Source organism: Nannospalax galili, unplaced genomic scaffold (genome assembly GCF_000622305.1).
Source record: "Nannospalax galili isolate Female #2095 unplaced genomic scaffold, S.galili_v1.0 scaffold107, whole genome shotgun sequence".
Classification (NCBI taxonomy): domain Eukaryota; kingdom Metazoa; phylum Chordata; class Mammalia; order Rodentia; family Spalacidae; genus Nannospalax; species Nannospalax galili.
In genome coordinates, this window is record NW_008358490.1 from 532,795 (window position 1) to 557,038 (window position 24,244).

The 24,244-nt window shown below is 41.4% G+C and overlaps 1 protein-coding gene across 15 annotated transcripts in view; it reads right to left on the bottom strand.

Annotated features, from left to right (window-relative positions):
• Positions 1–24,244, bottom strand: part of Unc79 (unc-79 homolog, NALCN channel complex subunit) — a 246,476-nt gene that overhangs the window by 149,991 nt on the left and 72,241 nt on the right. For all 15 annotated transcript variants that reach the window (XM_008821707.1, XM_008821708.1, XM_008821704.1 and 12 more), the window contains 3 exons: positions 15,231–15,460; positions 13,473–13,644; positions 11,678–11,908 (listed from right to left, as the gene is read on the bottom strand). In XM_008821707.1, the coding sequence (XP_008819929.1) occupies positions 11,678–11,908; positions 13,473–13,644; positions 15,231–15,460 (633 nt within the window). The remainder of the gene's footprint in view (positions 1–11,677; positions 11,909–13,472; positions 13,645–15,230; positions 15,461–24,244) is intronic.

The following is a 24,244-nucleotide window of genomic DNA, read 5'->3' on the forward strand; positions in this document are numbered from 1 at the left end:
TGCTTTTGAACCACATTTTAAAATAGGTACACTACTGGGGATCAACAACTGCAGTGGGGACAGCGAGATGGCCCAGCAGGTTACGGTGCTTGCCACCAAGCCTGACAGCCTGAGTTTGAGTCCCAGGAGCTACATGGTAGAAGGAGAAAACCGACCCTGACAGTTGTACTTGGACACATTTGTTCTGTGGCACAAACACCACATACGTTTACATACATACAAAATAAATAAATTTAAATGTAATTTAAAATTTTTTAAATTGTTAACAGTCAAATAGGGGTCATTTTATTTGGAAAATTATTATATCTAAAAGGTTGTTTAGGGGCAGGCCAAGACACAGGACTACACTGGCTAGTCTGGCCCTGGGAAGCCAGCATGAAATTTAGGAACTAGAGCAGGAGGTAGAGGCCAGGGTGGCATCATCTGAGCCAGTGTGGTTGCTACTGTCCTTGAAGCTAGTTGGTACCACAATAGCTTGTCTCTACCACCTCCCAGCCAGACCTGTTAATGGTCCTCTTGGGGAACCAGCTATTGCAGTTCAGCAACAGAGCACACCCCTAGTTTTATCAGTGCCTGTCCCCATCAGATCTTCCTAAGAGCTAGAATTGTACATCATGGATGGTGTCATCTATGCCAAAAATCACCAAAGAACCATCATATCCCCCAGTACTATGATCCTGTTGGGTCCACACCACCATCAGCACCATGATAGAGTTTATCAGCATCAAGAGGAAGAGAAACTAGCCCTCCATCTAGTTGGTGTGACAATATTGGCTCCTGAGAAGGAGGGTAAGGCAATAAACTGCCAGAGTCCAAGCATGTTCACTGGCATGGCATATCAAGCAAGATCTGCAACAGTACCAGGCCAAGGACCAGAACTAAGGCAAGGTTACCCAGCATGGAACAGGCCTGTATTGAGAGTGTCATGTCAGCGTGAGGCACACCTTCTACAAAGTAGTTGACTATGGTTCCCTTTCCTGGAAGAAGAAAATGATAGAAGAACTCTACACAGACGATCTCACCAGCAACAACATGATATGACAGAAAGGACAAATGATGATGGAGTCATCTGTGCCTATACAAGAAAGTCTGGATAAGGATAGTGACCAGCATTTGTCAGGATGGGCAGAATGCTGGTTACAACTTTGCTACTGGGCAGCACTGGGCTTGGGGACTTCACTGTCCAAATCAGACATCCCTGGAGGAGCAGAATTTTTTTTTTAGATAATACCATAAACTATAATCACAGGGGATTTACGGTAATATGTACCAGATGAGTTAGCAGGACCGGAGATGGACTAACCACCAATCCTAGGGGCAGCTGTCAACATGAGGACCAATGTAATCCCAGCTGAAAGAGCATTCCCAAGAAAGGAATTGAAAATGGGATGACATGAATACACTCCGACTCCACAGAGATGGAGTTGGCTGGCTACGTGGTGAAGCAGCCCAGAAGACAGGAAACCATAAGACTTCAACCTTCTTCAATAGAAGATTTGGTACATTGTATTTGGCAACTGTAACCAGTAATGTGGCATTTAAGAATTAAAATATATCTGAGTTGTGTCACCTCGAACTCAGTAGGGGAAGGAAATGGTAACGCTGAACTGCCCAAGTGATAAGTAGAACATCCTATTTAAGGGATGGGGATGTTGTTCAGTGGTTGTTTGCTTAGTATGAACAAGGCCCAGAGTTGGAAGGCTCCTCAGCCCCCCCACACACACACATTAAAGTATGTTTCAAGAGCACTCACACTAAACAAATGTCCTATTTATCCATATGAGAGAGTCATATTGAAAGGACACCAGAAAAGCATCACGGCTGGTCTAAAAGACTCCCTGAACAAAACAAGGGACTAGAAGTCAGATACAGAACAAAGATTAAAGTCTACACCCACCCTAAACTGCCCTCCACTCCCCTCTACCGATGGGCCACCTTCAGACTTGTGCTGTTCAGGGCCTGATAGCTGTTCAGAAGACTCCCTCCAAGGTTAACTGGACTGGAAGGTAACCGCACACCTGAGGAGCTTTGCTGAATGGTTTATAAAAGCATCCTAGAGGCATGCAGCTCTAATCCAGAAGCACTGGGACACAGCACTTCTTTGGTTTCCATATTGGTGGGAAATCTTTTCTTTGTCATAAAAAAGTAATTTCTAAATATAGGAGTTGGATGGTCAGGCCAGTCCAATGCTATTACTGAGGCAGCTCACCTAGTTCTTTGACGAATTAAAAATATCCTCCTTAGAGATAAATAAAATCAAGGCTGAAATTATTGGAATAGAATGAAAGAAAACAATACAAAGAATAAATGAAACAAAAAACCGGTTCTTTGAAAAGATTAACACGATTGACAAACCTTTAGCAAAATTAACCATAAAAGAGAGAGAGAGAACCCAGGAACAAACTCAGAGATGAAAAGGGAAACATTACAACAGACCCAGAGGAAATTCAGAAAACCATAAGGACATACTTTAAAAATTCATATTATATTAAACTAGAAAATCTAAAAGAAATGCGTTTCTAAATATGTGTAGCCTACCAAAATTAAATCAAAATGACATAAATAACTTAAATAGACCCATAACAACCAATGAGAGCAATACAGTAATTAAAAATCTCCCAATTAAAAAGAGCCCAGGACCAGATAAATACAGTATAGAATTCTACCAAACCTTCAAAGGAGAACTAATACCAATAGTCAAATTATTTCATAAATAGAAAATGAAGTAATAACACTCTTAAATTCTTTCTATGAAGCCAGTATTAGTCTAATGGCAAAACCAAAGACCCAACAAAAAAGAAAATTTAGTCCAATCTCTCTGATAAACATAGGTGCAAAAATTCTCAATAAAATACTCACAAACTGAATACAAGAATACATTGAAAAGGTTAGCCACTATGATCAAGTTGGCTTCATCCCAAAGATGCAGGGATGATTTCATATATGTAAACCAATAAATGTAATCCACCACATAACATATTCAAGGACAGAAGCCACACGATCACCTCATTAGATGCAGAAAAGGCCTTTGACAAAATTCAACATCCATTCATAAAAATCATAGAGACTCTAGGCATATAGGGGACATTTCTCAACATAATAGAGGCAATATACCACAGCCAACATCATACTAAATGGAGAAAACCTAAAAGTATTCCCACTAAAATTAGGAACAAGGCAAGGATGTCCACTCTCTCCATTCCTGTTCAATATAGTACTTGAAGTCTTAGCTAAAGCAATAAGATTAACAAAGGAGATAAAGGGAATACAAATCGGAAAGGAAGAGGTCAAAGATGATATGATTCTATACATAAAAGACCCTAAGGATGCCACCAGAAAACTCTTAGAGCTGATAAATACATTCAGCAACGATATAAACTTAACAGGATATAAAATTGACACCCCCAAATCAGTAGCCTTCCTATATACCAACAACAAATATACCAAAAAAGAAATCCAGGAAATAACGCCTTCCACAATAGCCTCAAAATCCATAAAGTATCTTGCAATAAGTCTAACAAAGGAAGTGAAGGACTTGTACAGTAAAAACTTTAAAACACTGAAGAAAGAAACTAAGAAAACACTAGAAGATGAAAAGACCATGCTCATGAATTAGTAGGGTTAGTATTGTGAAATGGCCATTCTACCAAAAGCAATCTACAAATTCAATGCAATACCTATTAAAATTCCAAGACAAGTCTTCTCAGAAATTGAAAAAATAATTTCAAATTTCATATGGAACCCCTCGACACACACACACAAAAAAAGCAGAATAGACAAAATAATCCTGAAAAATTAAAGAACTGCTAGAGGCATTACCATGCCTGATCTCAAATTATACTTCAGAGCTATAGTAATAAAAACAGTATGGTTCTGGTATAAAAGCACACATTAATCAGTGGAATAGAATAGAGGACCCAGATTTAAATCCACAAATTTACAGCCATATGATTTTTTACAAAGGAGTCACAAATACACACTGGCAAAAAAAGACAGCATGTTCAACTGGACAGCACAATGTAGAAAAACGAAACTAGATCCCTATCTCTCACCATGCACAAAACTCAACCACAAATAGGTCAAGGACCTTAACATAAGACCTGATACTCTGAATCAAACAGAGGAGAAAGTTGGGAGCACATTGGAACTTACAGGCACAGGAAAGGACTTTCTGAACAGAACTCCTGTAGTGCAAGCATTAAGTTCAACAACCGACAAACAGACCACATGAAACAAAAAATCTTCTGTATATCAAAAGACACCACTATTCAAGTGAAAAGGCCACCCACAGAACAGGAAAAGAGTCTTTACCAGCTATACCTCTGACAGAGGATCAGTATCTAGAATATACAAGAACTCAAAAAACTAAACATCATAAAAACAAACAGTCCAATTAAAAAGTCAGGCAAGAAACTGGACAGGGAGTTCTCAAAAGATGAAATGCAAATGGCTGAGAAATACTTTTTAAAATGTTCAACATCTTTAGTTATCAGGGAAATTCAGATGGAAACCACTCTGAGAGTTCAGCTTACTCCACTCGGAATGGCTAAGATCCAAAACACAAACAACAACAAATGCTGGCAAGGATGTGGAGAAAAGGGAACTCTTAATCCACTGCTAGTGGGAGTGAAAACTGGTGCAGTCACCATGGAAACCAGTGTGGAGGTTCCTCAGAAAGCTCGAAATCTGTCTACCACATGATGCAGTCACACCACTCCTGGCATATACCCCAAAGACTCTATACTACAGAAATACTCCTTCATCCACGTTCATTGCTGTCCTTTTCATAATAGCCAGACGTTGGAAACAACGTAGATGCAAACCAACTGATGAACAGATAATGAAGGTGCAGAACACACACAATGGGATGGAATATTATTCAGCCACTTTTTTAAAATTCAGTTTGAGTAGGTGGTGTGTGTGCTGACACCACTGCTGTAGGTTCATATGAGCAAGGTCCCAGGAGCGTGTAGTTTTCTATTTCCATATGGTCCTGCACCTCCTCCCTGGCTCTACAATCTTTCTGCCCCGCCTTCTGCAGTGGTCTCTGGGCCCTGGGTGGGCAGAATTTAATATAGGAGTCCTGTCTAAGGACCCACACTCTGCAGATTCTTACTCTCTACACTTTGGCCACTTGTGACCCTTTGTAGGCATCAGGCCCCAATCTTGGTTGAAGAATTATTGGCAGCTGATTACTGCTGGGTGAGGAAGAATTGATCTTCATAAAGGGTGGGATCTAGATAGGCTGACTAGACCCCAGTGGATGAATTTGGACTGTGGGACACTAACTTTACATGATAGGCCTTAACATAAAAGAAAGAATGTATGAAATCTGGTGGGGGCACTATGGGAGGGTGCCAATGGGGAAGAGGGTATAAAGATGATGTTCTGTATGAAATACACAAAAATTCCATTAAAAATTTACAAAAGTATATATGAAATTTGCAGGTAAATTGATGGGACTGGAAATAATCATCCTAAGTACAATAACTCGTTTGTCAGAAAAACAAATGTTGCATGTTCTTGCTCAGAGCTGGATGCCAGCTTTGAAATCCTAGATAGGCATGTTTCAATAAAAAAAAACCCAGAGAAGTCAGGAAACTAATAAATGGCCATGGGGGAGGGGGCTTTCCTGGGAGGGGTAGAATGCAGTGATAGAAAGAGGGAAAATAGAATAATAAAGTAGGAAGGGTTAGATGGTGTGGGGAATGGGAAGGCAGGGCAGAGGGGGAGTATGGGGAGGAATAAGTATTACTATAGAACCTTCTTCAAGTATATACACATACATTATAAAAATAAATTAAAAGGAGTTACCTTGTAACAGGGGGATGTATTGTCTCTACTGGACACCATTGGCTAATCAAATAAACCTGCAGGAATAGACTCCCTGTCTTGAAGCTGTCGACCAGGGTTCCATAGACCCTCAAACACTACTGGCCATTGCCACTGCTCTTGCTTACTCACCAGAACTTGATGGTAAGACCCTATTGCTAAAGGGTCTATGTACAGATGGCTTTGGACTCCACCTACTGTTTTCATGGTAATGCTACTAAGGAAAACATCATAACTACCCCTCCTTATGCCCCCTGGTCAAAAGAATAGAATACTTCTGGCCCTGGGTAAAGATACAACATTTTGACCACCTCCAAAGGTTAGAACATTATACTCTTCCCTTAAGAATTAATCCAGCTGAGTTTATCAATCACCAATCCAGGAGTCCACACCCCATCTCCCCCAGGAAAGCTGATTCATATCCTAAGGAGAAGAGAGGACTAATTATCCTTTAAATGAGACAATGTGTTCATCCTTCCCAGAAGCCCCTCTCTCAGTGCAGCCACTTTACAGAGCCTCCACCACGCAGCTTGTCTGAGTTCTGAGTTCTAACTCAGAAAAAAACATAACTTTGGCTTCTATCTCTTTCTTTCGGACACTGAGCCTGAGCATGCTCTTCCTGATGATTTAGTCTTTCTCAAGTCTTCCTATGAAGGCCGCCCTCCCTTCTGTCATGTGGCTGCTTGCCAACATCCACTGCTGAACCTCTGTGTTTTCTTTGACCCTAATGCAAAAAAGCAAGCCACTTCCCTCATCCTTCCCACTGTTTGCCTGCCCCGTAGTTTCCTCTCAAATGCCAATAAAATTGTCCTCAAACTTCCTTCCAAATCTGTTTCTAAATTCCTTTATTAACAAGACTAAGAACCTAAAAGGGAACCTCAATTTCCCTTGTAACAATTTGACTCTTTCTCTTGTTTTGTTTGTTTAATTAGCTTAATTTTTTGCAGTGCTCATACAAGCTATCAAGCACTCTACCACTGAGCTGTATCTCCCGTTCAGTTCCCTTTCTTGATAAATTTTAAATGTTCGCATTTTAAAAAAAATTCTTAAAAAAAAGAAAGAAAAAGAAAAAGAAGACATGAAGGTGGGAGGGAGAAGTCCTGGGGTGCCAAGGAGAAGGAGGAGGGAGGTTTGGGGCTGGATATAATCCAGATATATTATATCCATGTACAAAACTGTCAACTAACAAAATAAAATATATTCTTTTTTATCTTTATTTTATGTGTATGAGTGTATTGCCTGTATGCATGTAAGTGAACCTGTGTCATGAAATGCCCACAGAGGTCAGATGAGGGCGTTAGATCCCCTGGAACTGGAGTTACAGATGGTTGTTAGCCACCATATAGGTGCTGGGAATCGAACCCGGGTCCTCTGCAAGAGCAGCCAGTGCTCTTAACCACTGAGCCATCTCTCCAGCCCCATATTCTTAAAAATTAACTTTTTTAAAAAAATTGGTAGATTACCCCCTTTAAAACAAAAATAAACATTTACCTTTTTCTCTCTACTGGATTCCCCCAAGATTCAGAAATTCTTATTGAATCATTTCATTTTCATAGCCTTTTAGTTTTTTACAAAATTCAATATGACTCTATCTCTTTAAAATGGGACTAAATTGATAAAATTGGCTATATTACCAGTCTTCGTGGAATTTCATATTTGAAAATGTGCACAGAATAAGCTATTACAGGTTTTATAAACTGCATTTGACTCTGCAGAGTCAGTGCTTACAGAGGTGTCTTGAAAACAAAAGCCTGGTACCTGGATGACAGGGTTGTCAGCCTTATAGGTAGGGAAGGAGCAAAGCCACTTTCTGGTAGGCCTAGGAAGCTTAAAGTATCTGGAAGACTTCAAGAAGGGAATTCATCCAAATCTATAGGCTCTACAGATAAACTCTGATGGCAAATTCTTGGCATGGCTTCTAGCATCAAGAGACTGAAAAGTCCTTTCTGGGAGTCCTTAAAGTTCTGTCAAAGTAAAATTTAAAAAGCCCCATATAGCTAACTACCATTCTTGTGCTTATATAAATGATCAGACTAAATTTAATGAGAGTATATTTATTTTGCAAGCTTTCTTTGATCAAAATGGAAATTGTAGAAATTTTGTTTTCTTTGGAATCTGATAGCCTACAGCCTAGGTTATCAGACTCCAGTCCTGTGATAGCCTACAGCCTGGGTTATCAGACTCCAGTCCTGTGATAGCCTACAGCCTAGGTTATCAAACTCCAGACCTGTGATAGCCTACAGCCTGGGTTATCAGACTCCAGTCCTGTCCATTATCTTCAAGTTATGTTCCCCCACTTAGTACAAGATGCTGTTGCCGGCCTTTTCTATAGCATGAGGACAGTGAGAAATCTTGAAGCTAGGAATGGGTCCTTACCAGACACTGTGTCTGCTAGTGCTGTCATCTCAGACTTCCCAGGCTCCAGAACTGTGAAAAATACACTTCTGTTGACTGGAAGACACCCAGTCATGTGATAGCCTACAGCCTAGGTTATCAGACTCCAGTCCTGTGATAGCCTACAGCCTGGGTTATCAGACTCCATACCTGTCCATTATCTTCAAGTTCTGTTCCCCCACTTAGTACAAGATGCTGTTGCCATTTTGTCAGTGATTATTGTTGGTAATTTTTCATTTGTGTGTGTGTGTGTGTGTGTAAGATTCAGTAGCCTTGCCTCAAAGTCCTATAACATGAAGCGGGATGACTTGACATAACTGTAACAGTAACATTTTCACTCCATTAACTGAAGATGCTTCCACCCCAACATGGAAAAATCTTCATTGCCGGCCTCTTAAACTCAGAAACAAAGTCTATAGTCTATTCTAACCACTAATTTTTGTACTTTTGTGTTTCCTCATGCTAATCTATGTTCTTTTTCCCCTCTGCAGATTTCGTTTGTCTCATTTTGTTTTGTTGTTTTGTTTTGTTTTGTTTTGTTTATTTTGAGTCTGGCCTGGAACTCCCTATGCAGACCAGACTAGCCTCAAACTCACAGCCTCTGGAGTGCTGGGATCAAAGGTGTGTGCCAGCACACCCACCTATCTCTGTAGATGTCTTACCTCACAATTTCTAACTGTAGCTTCTCGTCATAGTTTCTTTTTTATGGGTAAAATTTCAAGAGACGTTGCAGAGGAAGAAACGTGAGGAGTCACTCAAATCTCAAACTGGTAAACGACGATTTTAAAGTGAAAAGACTTAAGCTAAAGAAGGAAGAGAAAGAAATTTTTTCTGAACTTGCAACGTCTGACTAAAGCTGAGGACCTTGACAATATGCCCGCATTTGCTTTGTTACTTCTACCATAAGGGAGCTTCCTGGGAACCCAGTCATTCCACAGACACCACAGTCCGCTTCCTGCTCTTAGCTTCAAAATGCCAAAAACATGTTAAGTTTGCTGCGTCAATCCTAAATCTCGGACTGTTTGGAGAATAATTCACCACCCTCCCTATTCTCATCGGTAACCCTTCGCTTCTCTCCGTTTAGTACGTTATTGCTTAACCTGCAGGACCCCAAATACAGGGCCCTAACACTGTAATAATGTCTCGTCTTCTAGAATCAGATCTCACCAATCTTTCACTACATTAAGAGAAATAATAATAGAAAACATACAGATATAATCAAAGAATTCCAGCAAATGGGGAAATCCATTATGTAGAATTTCAGTTTTATAAATGAGTCGGTTGGCAGCACTAAAGAGAGGGGTGTCTTGATAACCGTGTAGATATCGCAATCCTAGAAATCAAACCAAAGCTGCACCTTCAGACGGTCAGGATTCTGCTTTATGCTTAAATGCCCCATTTCAGCACAATTTAAAACTGAAAATTGCCCCAAGGCCTTTTTGAAAGGAAAACAAATAAAAAATTTACATAAACCTAGTAAATATTTTGAAAAACAATTTCACACATTACTGCCAAAAACTTATTCTGGGCCCTGCCTTTCCAGGTTAAGCACAAATTATGTTGTAGTAAAGAAATACAGGATCTTCTGAGCTGTACATGTATAACCAGTGGTCCACTGAGGTAGCAAGAGAAGCAGCATAGAGAAATGTACTCTCTAAACCGGGAGAGGGAGGGCCATTTTGAAAGTCCTGGGAACCTTTTTTGGAATTTAAATAGCAGGGTGTGGACCTCCACAGTCACTGGAGTCTTAGGCAGGAAGCCCATTTAGAGCAGTTGCTAAGGGGCATTCCCAATAAATCACTGAGGTCTGATCACTCACCCCAGAAATCAAATAGAAAAAGTAATGATCAAAGACAGAAAAGAGTGTTCAGGATGACCACATTGGAAGACAGGGAAAGGTGAAACATCCCTACCCTGTCTTCCAGAATACTGACACAAGCTCGGGGTTACATAGGGAAGGGGGCACCAGGTCTGCAGAGTTGAGCAGGGTTGGTCAAACTGTGGTCCGGGTGGCCATTCTCTATCTCAGGTCTGTTCACAGGAAGTATTGTTCATCTTGAGAAATTTTCCCCTGAAGCAGGGATGGCAAAGCAATCAAAGGATAATCTGTGTGCTTCACAGGTTGTCTATCTATCAATACAGACCTGTGATTCTGGAAGGGGGGCAATTTGGTTCCCATGAGATGATCGCTCCTGGTTGAGGGGTGGTCAGTCTGTCTCATTATAAGATGACTTGCCTATAGAGCTCTGTCATTCCTAGTAAGTATAGGATAATGACTGAAGACTTCAAGGAGCCATTACAGGGGTCTGAAACAAGATGCTGTAAAAACTGGCAGTTGGACCAGGCATGGTGGTGCATACCACTTGGGAGACAGAGGCAGGCAGTTCTCTGTGAGTTCAAGGCCAGCCTGGTCTACGTAGCAAATTCCAGGCCAACTGGGGATACAGAGATACCCTGACTCAAAAAAGACCAAAAAGAAAAAAAAAACAAAAAAAAACCCAAAAAACTGGCAGTTTGAAATCTGTTGAAAAGACCTTAGCAAGCTTTATCTTGGTATCTTCAGCTTTGAAGAAGAGAGAAGACCCGCTTTACTCAAACATTCCCTAAATAATTATTACAAAATGCCTATATGTAGAGTTGTACAGGAATCTGACCCAAAGTTTAAGGCAAAGAAGACAGATATAAAATGAAGACAGAAATGTCAAGCTGTGTCCTGTTTTGGGTTACCTGCTTTGGGGCATGTCCAAGCTCAAATGAAGAGTCAGTGTTTTTAGTAAAAACAAACTCTGAGTCTTTTTACATTACCATCATCTCTAGAAGTATGCATAAAGCCACAGAAAGTTCTCCCCACTGAGTGGAAGCCTTACCAGATTGTAAGCCAGGGAAGAACTGAGCCCTAAGACCCCGTAGAAAAGCTTGCTGCTGTTTCTTTCTTAATAAAAATGTTCAGCAACATCAAGAAAGAATCTGCCCTGAAATCATTAAACACACCTCACACGCCCATCTTGCCATTCTTCCCCCATCCAAACCAGTGTCAAAGCAGCACATCACCAAGGATGCAGGTACTAAATTAATTGTCTTTGTGTTTTTGTTTGGTTGGTTGGATTTGGATTTGGATTTGGTTTAGGGTTTTTGAGAAAAGTAGCCCTGGCTGACCTGGTACTCACTATATAGTCCTGACTGCTGTGGAACTCATAGCAATCCTCCTGCCTTGGCCTCCTAATTCCTGGGATTGCAAGTATATGCCACCATACCCAGCTAAACTAACTGTCATTGGCTATTGACCAAAATAAAGGGGGGAGAAGGGAGGAGAAAGAGAGAGAGAGAGAAAGAGAGAGAGAGAGAGAGAGAGAGAGAGAAACATGATGCTGGCAATACTGATGGTCGAATATAGCCCTTCTCCCTAAGACCTACCCCCATAACAAGGTCCAAATTGATGGCCTCTACTTACTCTGGCAAATTCCATGGGTTTGGGAAGAAGGCACATGACCATGACATCAAATCGAACATCACATACAGTCTTCAACCACTTGGTTACAAACTGAGGCTTCAGTTTTTCCACCAAGCTTCCAACTTCATCATCCATCATGTAGGCCGTGGAATGAAACCACTGAAACACCATGGCCACCAGCCGGGCCAGGCTCTCTGTGGGTGTGTTCTCGCTGGGTGTGCAGAGGCTCACCTGATAGGCAAGACAGACCCTGGTCAGTTTCTACCAGCTTAACAAAGCATTACATGTATAGTTAAAGAAAAAAGGATGTTCCAGGTCATTTTCTTGAAACAGGCAGTGTTATAAATAATTATCACATATCCAGAACTATGTTCCTCTCTAAAGGCACACACAAATTGCAACAATATCCCCTCAAGATTACACCTACCAATAAGTATTTCTATCCTATAATAAGTCTATTATATAACCTGAACTAGATAAATTTTTCCAAAAAGTTCATGAAGTAATATTTCCCTAATATCATCAATGAAAAACAATACATTCATATTTCAGTTCACAAATAATCAAATTTAGGTAAAAAAAATTGTATCAGTAATAATTCTGATACCCCGTTTCACCATGCTATGAGTAAATTTTTGTAAACATCATTTACCCATTCTGAAACAATGCTTTGTTACACATTTGGCAGAATCCAAGAACACAAAAAACAAACAGAAAACAAAAGCAAACAAACAACAACAAGAAAAAAACCCCAAAGCTCTGTCCCTGTCTTTAAAAAGTTCTCAGTAACAGGAGCTACTGTGTCACGACATAATAAGCTTTTGGAAGCAAGATGTGTGAAATCAACAATTAATTCCCAGTTTGGTAGTCTTTCTACTTGTTTTAAAAGAAACTGTGTGCAAGAACAAAAGAGATTGATCACTATGGAGACTTAATCTAAGTCTCCAACAGGCAAGCGGGTGGGGGGAGTCTGCTTCTCTGCAGAACTCCCGCACTGAACTGGGCTTTTGGATCTGTTTGAGCTCTGCTGGAAGATTGCTACAGTTGAATCAATTAATTCAATGTAACCTCTCATTCCAAGGTAGGCTGTAATTTCATTGGTATACATAGACCTGCCATTAATATTCAAAAAGCTCCTCAGAGACTGAATTCCAGGAAAAATTTCATGAACATAAATGATGAGCTGTCCATCACATTAAACCCAGTACTTGACAACCTGCACTAGCAACTTTCCCATCTGTTTCTGGTGAGGAAGGCGCACTTCGGTCATGAAAGGTCTTGGTACTGTGGGTCTTACTGCCTACTTGTTTACTGAGGTCAAACGAAGAACACTGCAGTTACACAATCAAAACAACTGATGTCCATCAACTGAAAACCTTTGAAGATGCTCTCCATCCTGAAGTATCAAATATTCAGCCAAGATTTCATTCTTTATGTAAAAATAACAAGCATATCCACCTCCTTAGTACATAAAGTTGCCTTCATCTTTAATAAGTGATAAAACTATGTGAACCAAAAATTTGTCACACAATAAATTTCTTTACAATTAAAAAGTTCCCAGGAGTCTAGAGTAGAACAAAGGATCTGTTACTGTCTAAAAGCTTTCCTAGGCAAATCTGACAAGCAGCACAGAGTTGAAAGCTACTACTCCAGGACAGACAGCCCCATTCAAAAGGTTAATTTTTTCACTTATTTGCTGTCTACTCCTTTCAAAAGAACAAGAGGAAGTCCTCATCAGATACAATGTTGGAAGGAGAAAGAAAAAAGCAGAAAATGGTCAGCGCCTTTTTCTTACTAAGAACCATATTCCAAATTGACTGAGCAGTCTCTGGTCATGTTTGTCATCATCCTTATTGTCAAAGTCAGCGTTATCCAGGGAATGGTGGGAAGAGGACAGGCCCAACTGCCGCCGGCGATTCAACTCATACTCTCGTTGCTCAGCGTGGAACTCGGCTTCTTTCAACAAGCTGCCAAAGACAGTGACTTCAAGTTAGATTATGGAAAAATAGCTTCTAGATCCTAGCCTATAAGAGCAATTACCTCACAAGTACATGCATTTCATCACTTTCCTTTACATTTGTGTGGATTACTCCAGAATCCCTCATTCAATTCCATTTCCATTTCAAAGATAAGAAAACATAGGCACAAAGAGATTCCTTCTTCAGATCAGTCATATACAAATTGAACTGATGCCTCTTCCTCAACCACCCCACTGTAAGCCAAAGCTTCCTCTGTATCTACCATGAAGCTATAACTCGATGGGCTGTGTGTGTGGTGTGCTGTGTGTGTGTGTGTGTGTGTGTGTGTGTGTGTGTGTGTGTGGTGTATATATGTGTGTTGGGGGTGTACCCACTTGCAGAGGCCAGAAAAGTACATCAGTGTCTCACTCTATCACTGTCTTGTTCCACTGAGACAGTGTCTCTCTCTGAACTGGAAGTTTGCCATTCTGTCTAGGCTGGCTGGCCAGCAAGCTGTCAAGATCTGAGTATCTCTGTTACCCAATGCTGGGGTTACAGGCACATGTAGCCATGCCCAGAATTTTATGTGAATGCTTGGGATTCAAACTCAGGTCCTCATGCTTGCACAGCAAGCACTCTTGCCCACTAAACCATCTCCCCAACCCCTCTATGGATTTTTTATATTAACTAAAAAGTGATAAATATGGAACTTCACCAAACATGAAAAAGAACTAATATTGTTAGACCAAAAAGAACCACAGATTCACTGTGATTGCAACTTGTATAAATAAAACACACATTTGAATACAACTAGATAACATACAAAACTGTGTAGCTGGTTTTCGTTTTCTGTAATGCTTAATTTAATAGTTGTTGCAATTCTATTATGTATTTGCCATTGGTATAAGAGAAACAGAAAAGACAAAGTCCCTTGCCTTAAAAAATGTCCATTCTAACATTATTTAATGTTTAATAATCTTGCCACTCAGAATAATATGAAGAAAGAACAAACTTGGAGGTTATTGTTTCAAAAGCTGCTTTCTCTGTCATCTAATAGAAAAACTCAGCTGTCTGAGGGATCAGACCCTGTGGGAATTCCTCACCCTTAAGGTTCACCCTAGCACTGCATTATCTGGAGTTCTTGCACACCTTAATACTGACAGGCAGGTAATTTGTTCATTTGGCCTCTTCCCCTCCTACCTGGCTAACATTGCTGTCACTCAAACCAGACATCCCTATCTTGACCCTTCACTCTGATGGAACCTCCACTTCATTCCCCTAAGAGCCCCTCTGCTCACTGTTACCCTTGTGCTCATTGGAGCCCACCACAATAACATGCTTATTTATCTAGACCTTGCTTAAGTAACTGAAGGGCACTTATGTCTCTCAAGTGCCTAGCACAAGGCCTTGCACATAATTGCCACTCGATAAAAATATTTATTGAATTCATAAATTTTATTTAAACATCATCATGGCAATGCTGCAAAGGGGTGAGCCACTGCAGACAAGAGGGCATTTGAAGCTGGAGTGAATTTGTGCATCTGAGAGTGTGCAGGTAGTTCAAAGCCAAGGCTGTGTCTCTCTGAGGCGGTTACCTGATCACTGCCTCCACAGCACAGACCAGCTCCTCTGCACCACACTCCCGTGTGTTGATGGGAGGAGGGGAAGTCTGGTAGAGGTGGGTCTCAGCTGTGGCCCCAACCTCATTACTGTGGTGATTCGAATGGCATCTTTTGCAGTACCGAACAGGCCTATTTCCATGACGACCACAACATCCTGCAGAAAAGCAGGTGACAACTGCTCTTCTAACATGGGAGCTGCAGTTCTAGAAGCAGAAAAAGTGAAACCAATTAAAATGGACTACTGAGATAAACATGGATGAAAACAGGCAAATGGAAACTTAAGGAGCCACCAGAAGTGACTGTGCATTCCTAAAGTGCCATCAAGCTTCTAATATCCAGGTTATTATCTAACCAATTAGCTTCCAGTCAGAGTTAAAAATAAAGGTGAAGGTTGGAGAGATTGCTCAGTGGTTAAGAGCATCACCTGCTCTTGCAGGGGACTGGGGTTCAGTTCCTAGCACCCACATGGTGACTAACAACCATCTGAAACTCCAGATCCAAGAGATTCAACAGCCTCTTCTGGTCTCCATGGGCACTACACACACACAGGTTTACATGTGGGCAAAACACTCATACACATAAAATAAAAATAAATATTTTTAAATTAAATAAATAAAAATAAAAGTGAGAAGTGTCTTATTCTAGTGGAAGAGATACAAATGTAGAGATCCATGGAATGGAGTTGGGAGTTAGATTATTTGAACTTAATGTTTTAAGAGTTTTCAATAGAAAGAGAAAGAAAAAAGTAGAATCAAGATCCAGAGAAAGCACACCATGGCACCTCAGAGTAGGAAAAGAAAATTTCAACTTCCAGAATAATCCTTTTAAAAATTGCTCTACCTACCACACACAGAGTAGACTTCTACTGCAGTTTTTCTGTCCTCATGGCATTCAAGGACAGATAGATTATGCTATGCTGAGTTGATAGCCCCATTGCAGTCCCCCACCTCACTAATTCTCTATGAAAACTTAAATAATGCATCAATGGACAGCACAGGGACACACCACAGCACAGCCATATCCAATCCCAGAACCAGATGTTGACATAAACTACAGCAGAGGAATCAACAGATGAAGTGATAAAAATGAGAAAAGTGATGTAGCATGAAAAAGATGCTCCAAGTTTCAGGGGAACCATTGTCAGCACAGCCCTGACAAGAGACAGAGAAGTGAGGGGCATCCACGTGAAGCAACCTCAGGGGCGGTAAGGGACCAGGGAATGCCTTGACATCAAACACCACCACCAAACAAAACCTGTGTACCTCAAGCCTGTTAGCAACACAACTACCGTGTATCTCCTTAGTGTCTTTGTCTAGAGAGCGTTCAGGCTTTCACTAGCGCTTGGCAGATGTGAATACCTCAGGGGCAAATAATACCCTAGGCTTTATCAACTCAGAACATGTGAAGAGTGGAGAACCCTCCAGATAGCCAGAAGAAGGCAAGCATAAAACCTCCATCAACATGCCAAAGATGTAATGAACAGCCTATGGAAACCACCATTTCACTTTTGTTAGTAAAAGGTTACTAATTTGGGATGCTAATGTTAGAAAAATCTCATTTTCTTAGCAAGACTCAGGCAAACAAACCATAAAAGCAAGATGAGGATATTTAGGCTGTTATGCTTCTCCATCGGCTACCTATATGTCTATTATCTTAAGAGTTTAAAATATTTATAATCTGTTCTTTATACTCATCTTTAATACACTGTCAAGATGTCGTATGATTCTTCTATTAAAACACACCATCACCTTTCCTCATATTTTCTGGCATCCAAGTAAACCCTCAGTTTTTCCTGATTATAACAGCAGTCCTCTTCACCAGAGCAGCTGTGGCTACCTGCATGGGATCCGCAGGACAGTATTTCTCAGCATATACTCTTAGTGGGCTTTCTCACCTTCGGTTACTGCCAAGGCAAGCCTCCTGAAGACACAGTCTCATGGAAAGAAAGCATCCAGATACCTAGTGTCCCAGGCATACCAGTCTTCCCAGCTGAGATCCCAAGCATAAGAGGCAAGGAAATCAGGGAGCAGCCAACCCAGCCTACACGCCGACTGACTGCTTTCATGTATCGGTCCATGCAAATCCAGAATTGCCCAGTTCTTCCTAAGCCAAATTGCCAGTTCACAGAATTGTGAACTTTGTAAAGGCCCATCACACAAAGATGTTTTTGTTATGCCACAATCAAGACAAAAATTAGCTCCAGAAGTGGGATGCTGACATAACACACACTGAAAATGTGGCACTGGTGCTGGAACCATGTAGGAGGGAAGGTGTAGAAAAGCAGCCAAAAACTAAATGGTGAAAACAAGCAGGCTGAAAAAAGCAGCGGGGAAAATATTGTCTTTAGAAGCTAGAAACAGGTGACCCGGGGCTAAGGGTGCTGTGCAGTGGTAGAGTACTTGCCTAGACATGTGAAGGCCCCAGGTTCCATCCCCAGCATAGCAAAAGAGAGAGGTGGGAATGGGGAGGGAGGTTGGGACGGATGGAGGAAGGGAGTTCTATTTCCAGTAGTGAAACAACTGGAATAGCTAGTAACGTGAAAGGTAGACAAGGCACCTAATAAATAAACTGGGGGTGTGACTGAAGAGTTATTTAGGCAGAATGTTGGAAGGACTCATTCACTCTGTTCGTTGCACTTAGTAAGATGCGAGAGGAGAGAAGCTAGTCAAGAGAGACCAGTTCATAGAGACCAATTCATTTGGAAAGCAGAGGAAATACACAGAAACCACAAAGTGCACATCCAGGGATGGGCGGGGCAGGCAGGGAAATGGAGGAGCAACAGGGGAAGGTAATAAATGCTCCTTAGAAAACTGTAAAACAATCACAAAACTGATTTTTGTTTCCTCTGTTACTTCTACTGCAATAAACTATCCTGAACCTGGGCCATTTGGTTACATGCCTGAATTCTTTAAGTTAGGGCTTCACACAGGACACAGCAGGATAGCTTTACTCTGTTCTGTGATGGTTGGCGCCTAAAATGCAATGACTCAAACTGCTGGGAACTGAAAGAGCTATTACTGGAAATCCACTTCTTAGATAGCTTCACCTACTTACCTTGTGCTGGCTGGGAGCTGAAGGATGGGCGCAGCTGGGCCCTCCAGCTAGAGCATCTACACCTGACTTTACCATATGGCTTGGTATATTAGTTCATTTTATGTTGCTTTGACAAAATAACAAAGGCTTCATACGTTATAAAGAAAACGGGTTTAACTCTGCATTCTGGAGGTTCAAGGGCATAGCATAGGCAATAACTGGACTCTGATGAGGACCTCCTGATAGATGGTCTCACAAAGGCAGAAATGTTTATAAGAGGGAGAGACCACCTGGCAAGACAGTAAGCCAGAGATCAAGAGAGGTCGAGTCTGTTCTTCCAGAATAACCTACTTTGTGGGAATAAACTAGGTCCCCTGAGACCTCTGAGAGCCTTGGAAACATTTCAAAGAACAGTACTCCCAGTGATCTCCCATAAGGCTCCACCTCTTAACTGACACCCTGGCAACCAAGCTTCCAACACCTACACTCTTGAGGAACAAATTGCATCCAAACCACAGCCCTTGGGATTCTCGGGGCCCATGGCTAGATTCTGAGAGCACCCCCATGAAAAAGAGACCCAGGAGTAGGAAGCATAATCTTTCATGACCCAGTCTCAGTAATATATCACTTTCTCTCATGAAAGACAGTCACGTGCTCCCATCCCAGGGAGGAGACAGTCTCCACTTCTCAATGAGAAGAATCGGAGAATGGCATTCTACTCCTCCTCATGAAATACACCTTCTTCCTCCCAAGAGCCCACCTCACTGTGACTTTGCCCTAGATATCATAAAGATGAGTCATCTCTGCCACACACTGTTTGAGTTCTGACTTAGAGAATCCAGGACCATAACAGTCCTCTCTGCCATGGACATGAAATTACAGGGAGTTTGGAAGTCTGGTGTCACCTCACACTGAGTCTCTGGCTTTGAAACCCAGCAAGGCTAGAAAGGCCTGAGGACATGGTCAGTGGAAGTCAGACCTGCCTCATGATAGCCTTAAAGGAAAGTGGAGAAAGTGTTCCAGTGCTGGGAGACAGGGGTACTTGACATGCAGTAGTAGAAAGTTTGGCTTCAATGCTGCCCAGGTAGTATAAAGCAGGAAAGGTGGGCAGAGAAACTCAAGATCCACTAAAGAATTTTTCATGCAGTGTCAGAGGTACCACCTGACTGTTTCTAGTTGCCTACAAAAATTATGAGAGGAGGGCTGGAGAGATAGCTCAGTGAGTAAAGTGCTTGCTGTGCAAGGTCCTAAGCCCAGATCCCCAGAACCTATTTAAAAGTTGTGTGCACAGGTATGCATCTGTAACCCCCAGCAGTTGAGCTAGTGGGAAGGCCTGGGTTCCCAGGACTAACTGGCCAGTCAGTTTAGCTGAAACTGCAAGCTTCAGGTGCACTAAGAGACTCTACCTCAAAACATAATGTGGAGAGGAACAGACGAAGATACCGGTGTCAACCCTTTGGCCTCTGCACACGCACACCCATGAGCATAAACATACACACACATACACACACACACACACACACAAATACGCGCATGCACGCACTCCACAAATAATAACTTCAACAGGAGAAATGAACAAAAGACTTATTCTATTTACAACTAGAATTTAATGAGAAAATATTGAATTAAGGACATTCTTCCGAGTCAGTGATTGAAGGTTATCAGGGCAAGAAAAAGTTCCCGAGCAAACATTAAATACAGAGCCCCATCAGGGAAATGTGGTTTCAGGGGAAAAATGGTAACAGGGGTTGGATATAAAGCCCTTTATTAAGAGCTCGGAGTTTAATACGTTACATCATAGGTCCTTTTAGACAGAAAGACCTTCTTAGGCTCTTAAGGGCATACATCACTCTCCTCTCAGTAAATAATAAGGTACTAAGAGTCTTAAAGGCATTATTTCCAGAAGCCTCACAGAGTCCAAGGTATATCAGGGCTTATCTCAAAAGAGATGTGTGCATTAAAACTTGTGTTTAATGGAATAGGTTTATAAACTGATTTATAAAGTCCACAGTGTTTTTCACGAGACTGTATCAGGGTGTACTGAGAAGCACAGAAGTAGCCCAAGAAGAAGATGCTTTCCCACTTCCCCCTTCTGCAAGCAAAGCTGCTGAAACTGCTTAACTATAAACAATGGGCTATTCTTTGATGAGAAAGAAAAGATGGCTATCTCCTAGAAGGTGGCGCCAAGAGCAGAGATAATTTCCAGGGCTAAGGAACACCAACAGATGCGGTGACAGGTATCCTGATGAACTTCAGTATTTCTGTGGCCTCTCCATCCCTCACGTTTTACAGGACATGACTACAGCAGTGCTCCTGTACCTGTACTGGCATGGTGCATTGGCTCCAGGGAGGCAGATGAGTCATCCTTTTCATTCACAAGAATTCACAGCACAGGAGGCACACCCAAGGAGGCAACGTCAAAAAGCCTAATTCATACTTGGCCTGACTTAGATAAGACCCTGGGCTTCGGGTGATCAGGATTTTGTATCTGGGAAGGATGAGAATGAATTGAGAATGGAGGAGTATCCTGAAAAAAGCAAGACCTGGACACTCCTCTCATTAAGGTGTGGAGTTTGGTCTCCGTCTTCTTGAATCCAGACAGGCACATGGCTGCTCCAATCAACAGAGTCAGGAAGGAGTATGGAAAATTATATGACTCTCAAGGTCTTTATAAAAAGACATGCAACCTCCATCAGGCTGTCTTGGAATATTCTCTTCAAAAATTTCCTTGTCAGGATACTCCTCCCAGAATTCTGCCAAGCCACAAGGAGAGGCTATGGTAGGTCTCAAATCAACAACACCAACTACTCTTGTCTACAAGTCACTTCATCCCAGAACCCGAGAAAGCACTAGTTAATTCCAGCTCCCATCTATTCAAATCTTCCCAAATAAGGCCTCAAGCAATACCAAGCAGAAACAGCTTCTCTCCTTTGAGCCTCATCTAAGTGTTTGACCCACAGAATCAGTGAACATAATTAAATGTTTATTGTTTTACGCTGCTACATTTTAAGTAAGTTCTCATGCAATCTCTGTATAGAATAGCTAAATATAATGACTAATAGTCAACCTTCTTGATCAATTCTAAATAGTATCAACAATAAAACACTTTCCCCAAAATAATCTTTTTTGTGGTTTTTGGCTTGGTTTTGTTTTTCGTATTAATACAGTATTTGTCTTCTCTCTGTCAAACTCCGAGCCAAGCATTTTCCTCAGACTGCCCGGGGAGATATAGGAAGAGGAACACAGAGGGCGGATGAAACATAGGAGGAAGAACTATGGGAAGTGGAGGTAGAGATGGCTGTTTCACAGGGGGGGACCATGAAAAAGACCATCAGGCGAGAAAGCCTCAAGGCCTCCAGGAGGACAGAGCAAACACGGCATAGAGAAGAGCTGATGCTTCTGAGAAGGGGGCCCTGTCATAACCAATGATGAGGCTCTCAAACACGGTCCCAGTTCAGCTCCAGAGCCAGCCACCCCAACTATGGCAGTCCTAGCTCCAGTGAAATTGACTGCTGTTGTCAATGCCCCTTGAAATGGTGCTGGTTTGGAAGCTGCTGCTAGGGATGAGTGAGGTCAGGGGAGGCAGGGCTGCCACGCTGCTGAGGCTCTCAACTGCCAGTGTCTCTGGTCAGTTCAACATCACTGCAAATAGTAGTCAGCTCAGTAGCTGAGAGGTGCTCCTGACCAAAGAGTGGGTGTATATGAACTGGGAGCAGGCATATCTTTTTAGGGGTGAGGTCCAGGGCAGGAGAGCTGGTACCAAATAATCTTTGATTGGACAAATCTCTACACAATTGTGATACCATCTAAGTTTTAATAATGTGCCCAAAAAGTCTCCACCCAGGTGGGCTTGGCTATATGAATTCGTTTCCATAATAAACTAGAGCTTCATCTATGTATGGTTTTCCAATATTTAGTGATTCTGTTTTACTGTTTTAGATTTTAAATACAAATTAATACAAGCTTAATGATGATTCAGTCTAGGACATTTGTACTTCTGTGAAAACATATACCCACCTAACCATTCTGTTTCTTACTTTGAATACATTACATGAGATATTCACTACTTTAGTATCAAAGAGGCTTTATGTTAGGTGATTTTATCAGCCAGAGACTAATGTATGCGTCCTGGGCATTTTAAGGTAGACTAAGTTATGATACTACACTAATTTTTCAACCTATGATATTTCCAAGTTATAATAGGTTTGGGATCTAAGTTTTGTTTTATTCATTGAGACAGGATATCACAATGTAGCCCAAACTGGCTAAGACTCGAAATCCTCCAGCCTAAGCATCCTAAGTGCTAGACTTACAGGCTCACACTACCGTACCAGCTGTCTCTATCTTTCTATATGAAGCTATCATTGTTTACTTCAAACCTACAGTTCAAAGATGGGACTGTGTCCTACCAAAGAGGTAGAGACACAAACTGTGTAGAAACCACAGCAAGTGCAAGCAATTCTGAGTGTTATGAAACATCATAGGAGTCATTCAAATTAACTTAGTATAAAATATAAGATTTACTGAAGGATGGGTAACAAGAATGCACACATTTGAAGCTTATTACTAAAAATAACTTTGGCATATAGACATGTAAAATTGTCTGCTCTAGGGGCTGCAGAGATGGTTCAGCTGTTAAGAACACTGGATGCTCTTGCAGAGGAGCTGGGTCCAGGTACCAGCACCTACATGGCAGCTAACAACTCTCAGTAACTCTAGTTACAGGGGATATGATGCCTTCTTCTTAGCTCCGTGAGCATTCTATGCACATGGTATACTTACATACATGCAGACAAAACATATACACATAAAATTTTTTTTTCATTAGTTGTTCTAGAGGGACATGGAGAAGTTGAGGAGGGACTGGGAAGGGTGGAGATAATTCAAATATAATACTCATGTATGTGAAATTCTAAAAAATACAAATAAATTATCTATTCTGGGTCTCAAATATGTTAGGTATGCCACCAAAGGAAGATCTGCTAATTTGGAAAATAAAACTTGATCTGGAAATATAGATCAAGGGTAGAATGCTTGCATAGAAGTATAAGGCCCTGAGTTTGATCCCCAATACACACACACACACACACACACACACACACACACACACACACGTTTGTATACATTCACACAAATAAACACAAGAGAGAGAGAGAGAGAGAGAGAGAGAGAGAGAGAAGAAAATTGTCTTGAATCATAGTCTCTAAAGCTCATTAAGAAATTGATCAGGATAAAGATTAAGTGTGCTGCATAACTAGAAAATTCTTTGCTAATACTTCAGAAATAAATAAGGTGATGCACAGCGGAATCTTGCAGCTACAATGGGGCTTATAATTATTTTGTGCAGATCAAAATCCTCAAAGTATAGAAAAGAACTGTCTTAAAAATAACTGTAGATGTGGCTTTTGGGGCTCAGAATTCTAATAAGATTCACTGAAAAAATTAATGACATTTGGGGATCAGACCCAGAGCCTTGGAGAAGGGCTCTATCACCTGAGCTACACTCTCAGCCTTTGGTTTTTGGAGACAGGCTCTCACCACGTAACTCAGGCTAGTTTTGTAATCACTGTGTAGCCAAGGCTGCCCTCAAATTCAGGGTGATCCTGTTTCCACCTACCTGGAGCTGGTATTACAGGCATGCACCATCATGCCCACTGAAAATCCATCAAGCTTTGAGGAAAGTTATACTAGCGATAGGACTGCTGGCCATTACAATGGACAGACACAGTACAAAAATGAAAAGGGGTCTGTCTTTGGAACCCTGGCTTCTATACACAGGAAGTAGACTGAGTTACTTGCTGTAACATGGGCCATTTCTTATTGAAGAGGAAGGATGTCTCTGAGATTGGAGTTAAGTCCTCGGGAAGATGGATGGATCAGGGAACTATGCCTGGAGGGAAAAAAAAAAAAAAAAAGATCCTAATAAAAGCACGTTCACTCTCTCCCTGGAGGAG